The sequence below is a fragment of the Rhinopithecus bieti genome, unplaced genomic scaffold, assembly GCF_001698545.2.
Source record: "Rhinopithecus bieti isolate Rb0 unplaced genomic scaffold, ASM169854v2 scaffold_18153, whole genome shotgun sequence".
Taxonomy (NCBI): domain Eukaryota; kingdom Metazoa; phylum Chordata; class Mammalia; order Primates; family Cercopithecidae; genus Rhinopithecus; species Rhinopithecus bieti.
Genome location: NW_016809139.1, coordinates 851,805 through 862,447, shown reverse-complemented (window position 1 = coordinate 862,447; position 10,643 = coordinate 851,805). Strand labels below are relative to the sequence as shown.

At 53.1% G+C, this 10,643-nt stretch overlaps 1 protein-coding gene and 1 long non-coding RNA gene across 2 annotated transcripts in view; both read right to left on the bottom strand.

Moving 5' to 3' along the window:
* Window positions 1-405: 405 nt before the first annotated feature.
* On the bottom strand, window positions 406-1,299 carry LOC108539824 (uncharacterized). Its single transcript, XR_001888487.1, has 2 exons — window positions 947-1,299; window positions 406-661 (listed from the first exon to the last, which is right to left on the bottom strand). It is a non-coding gene; the product is annotated as an uncharacterized LOC108539824 (long non-coding RNA).
* A 4,942-nt stretch (window positions 1,300-6,241) lies between these two features.
* The window catches only part of POFUT2 (protein O-fucosyltransferase 2), a 30,623-nt gene continuing 26,221 nt past the window's right edge, over window positions 6,242-10,643 (bottom strand). The window contains exons 9-11 of the mRNA XM_017888658.1: window positions 10,145-10,325; window positions 9,769-9,892; window positions 6,242-7,861 (exon numbers count right to left, since the gene is read on the bottom strand). Of these exons, the coding sequence (XP_017744147.1) occupies window positions 7,708-7,861; window positions 9,769-9,892; window positions 10,145-10,325 (459 nt within the window). The 3' untranslated portion in view covers window positions 6,242-7,707. The remainder of the gene's footprint in view (window positions 7,862-9,768; window positions 9,893-10,144; window positions 10,326-10,643) is intronic.

The window sequence follows — 10,643 nt, the reverse complement described above, 5'->3', positions numbered from 1 at the left end:
AGTATCAGAGCAGCCTCCAGGGCCGTTGTCTCAGGCAGCACGGGACGCCTTTCTTAAATGCGTTTCAATAGCTGTGGGAAAGCCTTAATCGGTCCCAAAAGAACCCAGATGTGCAACAATGACAAGACCTCCTCTGAGACTCTAGAACCTTCTGCCATCACAGACGGAAGGGAGCCGTGGAGCAGGTGGGAGATTTGCAGTCAGCAAAGGCTGGGCAGGTGGGGCAGCCGCACGCTGGGGGCCCTCTCCACGGTCCTCCCGGGCCCACCCCTCCTGCGGTCCCGGGTCATCCACCTGCTGGCCCCGCCCTGCCCGCACGGCCAGGTCTGACAAGAACCTGGGCTCAGCAGACCAAAGCTGGCCCAACCCCACCCCCAAGAAGAATGAAACAATTTTTTATTTACCTCTTGCAGAAAAGTAAAAGATCATTTATTAATTCTGTTGCTGCATAGCAAAACGAAGTGTCAAAAGCACCTTCCGCACACAAGGCTGGTGGTCCTGTTCCCGCGAGGTCGGGCTGTGTTGGAGGACGTGGGTCCTCCGGGTAATGAGAAGCTGCTGGAGGGCCCTGAGCTGCCTGGACTAATGATTAACGCCCGTCTGTGCTGGCCGGTTTCTCGAATGCCTCGTGACGATTGCGCACAGCCGGACATCATTTGTACTGAGAAAGAAAAGGAAGTCACTGAGGCTTTCTGAGGTGAGCGGGGTGGCTGCGGGGGGATGGGACTCACACCTGCTAATGACCAGTACACAGGACCTGCCCAGAGACTCAGACACACAGCTGAAGTCACATCCCACGGGGGCACCCTCACCAGAAACAGTCAGAACGCATTCCACAGGGGTATCCTCACCAAAAACAATCAGAATGAGTTTGCAGTTAAGGATTTCTGTCCAGCCAATGAACAGTCTCCAAAACGTTTTGCAGATCCCCCTATAAAAACCTTACCAGCACTTGCTTCCAGGACAGTGCTCAGGACTGCCCGACTCTGTATCCAAATTGCAATCTTTGTTTCCCAAATAAATGCTCGTTCCTTCCACCTCCATGTCAATCTTTTCTTCGTGAACACAGCTGACGTCAGGAGCGGGGCCCAGCGAGATCTCTCCTTTGAGCGGCTTTCTCTGGAATTGGGTGAGGTTCCCACAACAGAGGCCCCCGTGCACAACCCTTCCTCGGGGCTGGCACCGCCTTTCAACTGAGGCTGATACCTTTATTTGGGAATCTGGGGACTGTTGCTGCCTCTGTGCCAGCAAAGGCTTTCAGCTTGGAGGACGTTTTCGCCGCTTACTGGGAGTTTTCCTAATGGTGAGTATTACTATCTTAAGTATTGGACTCTGTGAGTCTAAACCTCCTAACAGCTGTGCTGCCTCTGGACTCCAGCCCCGTTTATCTGGAGCCGCGGACCTTTTGACTTTGGCCAAACTGGGGTTCCTTTGCTACACCACCCTAAGTTTCCTCCGAACTAACTAGAAGAACTGGGTTCCAAAACAAGGGTCTTACCCTATGGGAAGTCCACAGAGCCCTAGGAAGGGAGCGTGCTCACGGGAACATGCTGAGCGTGAGGAGAGTTGGGTGCAGCTTCTCCACAAGTGAGAGAACGGCCTGTGGCTATGTATTACAATATGCACGTCCGGATGGGCGCATGTTTTAATTGGCATTCAGAGGCATCTAGATGCTATCAGAACTCTAACATTGCCTCTCTCCAAAACAGTGTCTGAACTTACAGAGTCTGATAAAGCACTGAAAGATGGAGTCCTGGGCCCAGGTCTCCTCCTGCCCCTCATTTGGGTTGTTGATGAGTTTGGAAACAGACTTTTTCTTTTTTTTTCGAGTTGGAGTCTTGCTCTGTCACCCAGGCTGGAGTGCAGTGGCACGATCTCGGCTCACTGCAAGCTCCGCCTCCCGGGTTCACGCCATTCTCCTGCCTCAGCCTCCCGAGTAGCTGGGACTCCAGGAGCCGCCACCTCGCCCGGCTAGTTTTTTGTGTTTTTATTAGAGACGGGGTTTCACCGTGTTAGCCAGGATGGTCTCCATCTCTTGACCTCGTGATCCGCCTGCCTCGGCCTCCCAAAGTGCTGGGAATACAGGCATGAGCCACCGCACCCGGCGCCGGAAACAAACTTTTTAACCTCCAGGGGAACCAAGTTAAAATGATACTTTCCTCAACAGTTTATTAAATTGAATTTGGCTTCCCTCTGCTTTGGCCATAATCACAATTTCTGGGTATTCAAAATTGAAGTCTGATGAGGCTAAAGAAAAAAACGTGGTTGATTCTACAGCAAAAGCCGCTGCCTTGAGTTTCACTAAGACTAAAAACCTTACAGCTGAGATAATTTTCCAAAAAAGGACGTAAGTCATATTATTAAAGACGCCCTGTTGCAAGCACCCATGAGTTGGTGTTACCAGAATCTATGGAAACATCAGACGACTCATTGGGCAACTAATGAACTTACACGTTTAGAAAACAGTACTGGGGGGGGGGGAACATTTCAAGGGCGGCCAAAGAGGCACAACTGCCTTGTGCTGTTTGCCCAAAATTCAACCCAGCGAAGACACTTCCGACAGTCCCAGGCCGTTCTGACCTGCCCAGCAGGCCCTCTGAGGCCTGGCCAATGGACTTCATCCAGCCACTGCCTCCCGAGACTATAAATATGTCGTGATGATTTGCATGTTCTCCTCCTGGGTGGAAGTGTTCCCTTCCTGATGTGCCACTGCCGCAGATGCTGCAAACTCTACTAGAACAGACTCTCCCTAAGTGACGGGCACATCTTCACACGCAGCGGCAAGGAACTCCACTGGCCAGGTCGTAAAACCAATCTGTGAAGTCCGGTCCACATTACAGTGCTGTCATTGTGCCTACCATCCCAGTCTGGCAGACGGGCAGAAAGCACAGATGACATCACCAAGATTCAACTGGCAAAATTTCAGGAAGCACTGAAATTGCCCTGGCCAAAGGCACTTCCTGTGGTCCTTCTGAATCCAAGGTCTGCACCTTTCGGAAACTGCAAGTTGTCACCTTTTGAAATGATCACGGCAGGGTCGATGCGCAGAGTCCCTTCTGCTCTGAACAGTCCATGTATTAAAGGAGACATGCTTCAATGCTGTAAAGGAATAATGAAGGCAGTTCACACAAGTCATACCCTGGTCAGACAGTCTTTACATAGTGTGTTCCCAGGAGATAAAGGCACCAGACATCATGACCTTCAGCCTGATCATTTGCTCTACTGGAAAAGACATTTACAGAAAGATTTCCTTCAATCTCAGCGAAGAGTCCACGTCAGGTACTCCTTACAATCCCTGTGCTGTCAAACTAAAAGGTGTCGGCCCTTGGATTCAGGCTTTTCATTTAAAGAAACCTCTACCCCCTGCTGGAATTCAGACAATCCCCTGAAATGAAAACGGACCCGAAGGTGAAGCAGGTGACACTAGAGCTTGACTGAGGGTACGTCCCCAATGAGGGACACGGCTCCCTGGGACAAGTGCCTCCCAGCAACGAGGGACAACATCACATTCACCAACTGATCTGTGACTTTCTGGAGGAAGAACTTGATCAAAAGGGGGAAATGTGAAAGAAAATGAAGTCACCAATGCTAAGGCTTTCTAAGTGGAACTGGGTGGCCGCGGGAGGCCTGCATTCACACGGCTGACGGCCAGGTCACAGGACGCCCGTAGACTTGGACCAGCAGCTGAAGTCAGCCCGACGGCCTTCACATCTCCCAGCTGGGAGGGCCCTGAAGAACTAACCCACCAGAAAAGGCTTCATTTAGGATTTCTCCCCAGCAATGAACTGCCTCCAAAAACCCTTTGTGGAAATCCCCTATACACATCTCTCCAGGCCGGGAGAGGTGGCTCATACCTGTAATCCCAGCACTTTGGGAGGCTGAGGTGGGTGGATCACCTGAGGTCAGAAGTTTTGAGACCCAGCCTGGCCAACACAGTGAAACCTCATCTCTACTAAAAATACAAAAATTAGTTGGGTGTGGTGGTGGCACGCACCTGTAGTCCCAGCTACTCAGGAGGCTGAGGCAGGAGAATCCCCTGAACCCGGGAGGTGGAGGTTGCAGTGAGCTGAGATCGCGCCACTGCTCTCCAGCCTGGGCCACAGAGTCTCACTCCATCTCAAACAAAGAGAAAAACCAAAACTCTCCAGTGTTTGCCTTCCAGGACACTGCTCAGGGTCACCCTGACTCAGTTTACCCAAATCACAATCCTTTGTTTCCCAAATAAACGCTTTAGTTAAAAGTATTAAAAGTGAACAATGAAAAAGCAGATTCAAAATGTATTCAAATGGTTCTAACTCGATGTGTTAGTAGAGTCACAGCTGCTTACTGAAAACAAACATTGAAACTTGGTCTACTCCAGGAAGATGTGTGGAAAAAGGGTGAAGGGTGAGCCATTGGGCCCAGCCCACCACAGAACGGCCCCCTGTGCTTGTGTGTGCCCCAACTCACAGTGACAACACCCTGGCCAGGCCTCTGCATGTTGGCTTGGTGTCATCTGCCTTGCACTGGAGTGAAACAGGGTCAGGCTGCCACCATTCACACAAATTTTAAAAAGGAAACCTTTATCAAGGGAGTATCTTTGGACTGTTTTAAAAGTCTTTGGAACCATAACTTGGAGCTGGCAGAATAGGCCGTGGCTGTGGACTTGAGCACAACCAACAGTACTGAAAACACTGCTTTACATCCATTCCAAGTTGCAAGTCCATCTTTTCTCCCTGCAACAAAAAGACCATTTGCTTAAAAAAGGGAGAGGGTTCCATCATCCTTGCAGCAGCCAAGACAACCCCTTAGGGTCCGCCTGGGCTCTCAGACCCAGTACCTCCTTCCAGGGATGTGCCCACACTGGGTCCTTTTGTTAAATTACATCTGGCCTAAAGCTGGCCATTCTTTGAATTCCTACCTAGTGAACTGCAACCTAACGAAGCATGTAAACAAACTCAACCTAGTAAGTCTATTCTTGTAACAAGTAGCTGAGTCTGTCATAAGCTGCCAGTGGATCAGACCACACCCAAATGTGGCAGAGGCCCAGCCGTAGCCAATCAGGCTGTTTTCCTGCCTCACTTTCGTGTTCTGTCTTTAAGTGCTGCTTGCCCATGCTGCTGGGTACAGCTCGCTGAGCCTCTCCTGGTTCTGAGTGGAATTCATGAACTGTTCTTTGTTCAAATAAATTCTAAAGTTTTTCTTTTTTTGAGACAGAGTCTTACTCTGTCACCCCAGCCTGGAGTGCAGTGGCACAATCTCAGCTTATGGCAACTTCCGCCTCCCAGGTTTAAGTGATTCTCCTGCCTCAGCCTCCCGAGTAGCTGGGATTACAGACATGCACCACCACGCCCGCTAGGCTAATTTTTTTTTTTTTTTTTTAAGTAGAGATGGGATTTCACCATGTTGGCTGGGCTGGTCTCAAACTCCTGACCTAAAGCACTCCAACCGCCTTGACCTCCCAAAGTGCTGGGATTACAGGCGTGAGCCACCGCATCCAGCCTCAAGTTTTCAACACTCTTGACCATTGTGTCTCACCAGGACTAAGCAAGAGCCTCCTCACCAGCCTCCGGCTTCCAGGCTATTCTCTACACAGTCACATCACACCCTGCTCTGCTCAGGCTCCACAGAGGCCTCCTACCCACACATCCTCCCGATGCATCACTGGCCCGGTTGCTCCATCTGGGACACCAGCATCTCTCCGCCTTGGCCTTATGTGCCCTGGGGCCTCTACTTATTGTTCCTGGCCACTGCCTCTTACAGCCCCACTAGCCTTCTTGGGCCCCTCCCAACCTCCCACCTCCTCCAGGCTGCGTTCTCCACTGAGTTCTGCAGCATTTACCAGCACCTGGCACACAATCTTCTCACTGGCTGGTCTCTTCCCACCACAGTGAAACTCACAAAGGCCATACTGCCATCTCCTATGTGCCTAAAAACCTGGCAGTTTTCAAACTTTTACAGCTGTGGAATTCTTTCCCCAAAGAGGCCTCCCAGCAGTCTAACGAACAGAGGGCTGGCTGCTGTTGATGATGACGAGGGCTTGCAGGGCCCCTTGAGCAGACCCAGGAAACACTGGGGACCCCAGGGGCTCTGGCAGAACTGGTGCCCTGATGTAGATGCCACAGCACTCACAGGCCAGCAGGGGCGGCCTTACCCTGTTCCACCACCTGGTCACTATCTGCTTTCTGGGAGATGTGAAAGGGTTCTTCCACCTTCCGCTGGGTAGCAGGAAATGAGTCTAATGAGCCTACGCTCCACAGCTAACTACCATAAAGCAGTTTATTTTTCTTAAAAAGGAAGGTACATGGTCACAGTCCAAAATGTTTTATACAGCTCTCAACCTGGAAAATGCAATTGATGAAAAAGGCACTGTTTCTAGAACAAATGGGAAAAGAATAAATATGTCACCATTTACCTTGCACAGCTTTGAGTAACACCATGGGACCCTGTCACACGTTCAGGGTCAATTTTAAAAGCTTGAGAAGGAGAAGACACAGCAAGGTGATGTCCTAGATTAGCCAGGCTCCGAAGGGAAGAGCTGTCTGTCCCTCCTCACTAACCCTCCTCTCTGTCACACAAGTGTCCGTGTCACTGTTCCTCTAGCAGATGTGGAAAGTGGGTGCTCAGTGAGGATTCAGCCCCCACCAGCCTGAGGGTCACACGACACCATGGTGGGAAGTCACAAAGGGTAATGGGCCAAGAGGGAGAGGGGGGCTCCCTGACCCTGAGGACCCCTGAGGCACTGCTGCACCTTCCACAGATTCTGCGTCCAGCGCTGCCCTCTTTGCAGATGCCCCTCGTGGTGGTGGCACAAAGACCTAAAAATGATTTCTGTAAAATGGGTACAAGGAGCTCCCTGATAAAGCAGCTCATCCTAGACAGCCTTTTGGAGTTGGTGTGACTATCCTTCCTCATTTCTAGCTCTCAATAGTGAATGGTGGACCCGGAGGCCCCACGTGCACCTGCCAGCCGAGGCGAGGGCGGGGCAGCCAGCTGGGCCTGGTGTGAGGAGCGGAGTTGCAAGTTTCCTACAGACAATCCACCAAGTGTCCCAGAGACGCCACTGAAAAACTTCCCAGCACTCTGATGTGCTGACGGTAGGGCCTGAACTGTCATCCCTCCATGGGGCTCCCTGAGGCCTCAGGCCCTTCCCTTTGCAGCACCAGGTCTGCCCTGCACACATCCCAGGAGGAAACAAACAGGCGGCCTCCTGCTGCACGGAGGGCAACAGAGGGATTCGGGAGGCGCCTGGTCACTCTGCAGACATTTAAAATGACTCTTCTCCTTGCACCAGCTCCCAGGGAAATGTCAGCCCGTGTCCACCTGATGGAGGGTGTATCTATCCTCAATGCGCTTAAAATATGAAGACATGAAAAGTGGCTGGTAAGGCCAGAGCTGGAGCCTGACAGACACTCCTGCTTCTGGGTCACCACGCGTGCCCTGCTGGCCACCGAGCTGTGGGTTCACAGACACTGCCTGAAAACACAACTGCCCCCGAGGGCAGCAGAGCCTCTTCGTCAGCCGTGGCGGCTGGAAACGCCAAGGACAGAGCACAACTCGAGACGCGCTGCACCTCTAGAGGCGTGGGGCCTCTTCTGGGCCTGGGACCCTGTGAGGGACAGTCCTGTCCACCGAGCTCCTGGCTGGCAGCAGACGGTGACTCCGCGGCAACACAGCCTGCGTCCACCCACGTCAGTCGGGTCCGGGAGCAGCCCCGGAGGAGCCTTCTCAGTAGGTGATCTTCCAGTGCGTGGGCTGCTCACACGCCTTCTCTTGGTCTCCGCAGAACCTGTTGTACGTCGTCTTGGGGTCCAACCCCAGGATTTCTCTTTCCTCGTGAATCCGAAAAGAAAATGTTGAGACTGAGGTGCCAATAAAAAACCTGCAAAGGACCACAGAGGTTCCAGAGTTAGGGAGAACTGAGATCACAGAGGTTTCAGAGTTAGGGAGAACTGAGAGGAGCAGGTGAGTGAAATGAGTTCCAGAGTTACATGGAACCGACACAGCCGCCTCCCTGCTGGAACCCCTCACTCAGATGCCCTTGACATCTGCGCCCTGAGGGGCTCTGCCTGGTGCTGCAGCCCCATCCCCACCCCACGGTCAGCAGCCACCACACTCCTGTCCCACCACATGCCCCCCCAGGAGCTCTCGTCTCCGTCACCAAATCCCAGACCAGGCACGCCGGTGCAGGTCGAATACCTCCTGGACCAGGCCTGCCGGTGCAGGTCAAATACCTCCTGCGGGTCACATGGTGAACAATGAGAGATTCCTACTAATCACAACACTGTCTAGCCAAGGCATGGGGGTTCCTTATCCTGAGGCACAAGAGAAATCACAGAGGTCAAGGCCCCCTCCACACACACACTGTACGGGCTGGTGGGGACACCCTTCTCCAGGGGTTTCTTCACACCTCGGGTCAGTGGCCTGCCCATTCCTCTGGCTCCTGCGCAGTTGGTCTCTGGCTCTCCAGCAGCACTTCATGAACTTCATGAACAAGCAAACCCCAGAGATGTTTCCAGAGCAAACGTGACGTGCCCAGCACTGTACACGGAAACATAGGGCCAGCAGGCTGCACAGGCCGGTGTGCTGCTGGGTGGGGGCGGCGTTGGTGGGGAGACCCTCACCACCCCACACACAGTGGCCTGTCAGAGCAGGCCGCACCGGCCTGGAGGCAGAGCAGCTTCAGTGAGCTGGGCCAAGTGCTTCACGCAGTTGGGGGCAGGAGGCCAAGAGCTGTCAGGCCTCCCCTCAGTGTCAGGCCTCCTGGGCTGGGGAGACAGCACTGCCAAGCTCGCAGTCAAATCTCAAGGCCACACCTGAGAAGCAGGGGCGAGCTTGTGACTGGGCTCCCGCACACCTCCACCTTGACCTAAGAAGTCAGCACTGCCTCCTGTCTGCTTAACAGGTAAAGGGATCCACGCCCTGCAGACAGCATCACCGGGAGCCTCTGTGGGTCTTACGCACTGCCCAGAACACCACAGGAAACAGCAGATGTTTGAAGAGGCACCGGCTCAGGGCGCTCAGCATTCCTCGGGCAGGAGGGAGACAGACTAACCCACAGAGACCCACACACGTGCACAGTGCTAACCACGGGAAGACCATTCCCTCTACTTGCCTTTTTTATTGAACTCAAACTGTTTCACCCTAACCCCAACCTTAGTCTCCTATGCAGACGGGCAGACAGGTCTTTGGAGGAACAGAGGCCCAGGCCTACCTCCTACAGCAGCCCCACGAGAATGACGGCACGCAGGGCCCAGGATCCCAGCCTTGCGGACGCTCGTGGCAACCCCACAAGAAAGATCGCACACAGGACCCAGACTCCCGGCCTCAGGGACACTCACGACAACCCCACGAGAACAACCACACGAGGGCCCAGGCTCCCGGCCTCGGCGATGCTCATGATGCTCTTCAACAACACACACAGCACCAAGGACGTGCCCAACTCGAGGGCACGGGCAACTCTCAGGGCAGGGGGCAGACGGGGCAGAAACTGGGAATGACGGGAAAATGAGACACAAGAAGAGGTTCTGAGATGAGGCCAGCTATGCCAACAGCCTGCTATGGAGGAAGTCTGGGCGTGAGAATTGCAAGGGCAAGATACACAATTAACTTCAGCCCAGGGAAACACTGAACCAGATGCTACAGGAGACTCAGATGAGGAGGTAAACAGTGTGGAAATGACCACTGTGAACACAGGTGACCATCTGCTCTGACACCGAGTACCTGGGATGGAAGAACCTTTGAAAGTCCCCCAACCCGCTCTCGGCCGACGGTGAAGGGGGCAGGCACCTGGCATGTGAGCAGATCCACTGGTCAATAATCGCAACACCTCCATCCTTGTAGAGCTCCAGCTCCTCCCACGTGGGTTCAAACCTCACCATCTCGGGTAACAGCTTTTTTAGCTCTTCATATTCTGCGAAGTAGAAGGAGAGACCCTTTGAACCGGATCCTCCGGTAGGAACAGATACGCATCTCTTTAGCAGAAAGGCATGCATACTTGGCTTCTGGTTAATTCGTTAGGAACTGGCTCAAAAGATGCAGACACACAGTTCAGCTTTACCCTCCCAGGAATTACAGTTGAAGATCATGCAGGCCTAGGTCTACCCAGAACGGAACCAGGGATCAAGACGAAAAGAAAGAAATGAAAGGCACTGAAGCTCCATACCCTTTCTGACGGCATCTGTGGCCACAAACACCTTGTCCAGCCGGTGGATCTTCATGAGGCTGCGGATCTTCCTCACGGCCCCTTCCAGGCTGGGCACATCCTCTCTGTGACCCCAGATAAAATCTTTTCTTCTCAGATGGACTCCCAGGTAGGGGCCCCCTAGTGCCGAGCCCAGCTTGACCTAGCAAAGAACCACAAGGAAATGCAGAAACTGACAGGCGGGCTCGGGGCTCACCCTGGGCACTGGGTGGACTTGAGACGCAGAGGGACGACCATTTCCATGTGGCCTCCTCCACGGGGTGGCCTCCAGGGCTAAGGGATTCAGGTGGAATCTCGGGGGCGACCAGATGTCTTTCTAAGAAGATAGTGAAGCAGTATTAATTACCACACATCATTTTACTGAGTTAAAGAAAAGTATTTAAAAAGAGAACAGCATGTGGAGACTCACGCTGCAAACTTTTGCTCTGAGAACCACTGCAGGGACGTGCCAGCTCCTGTG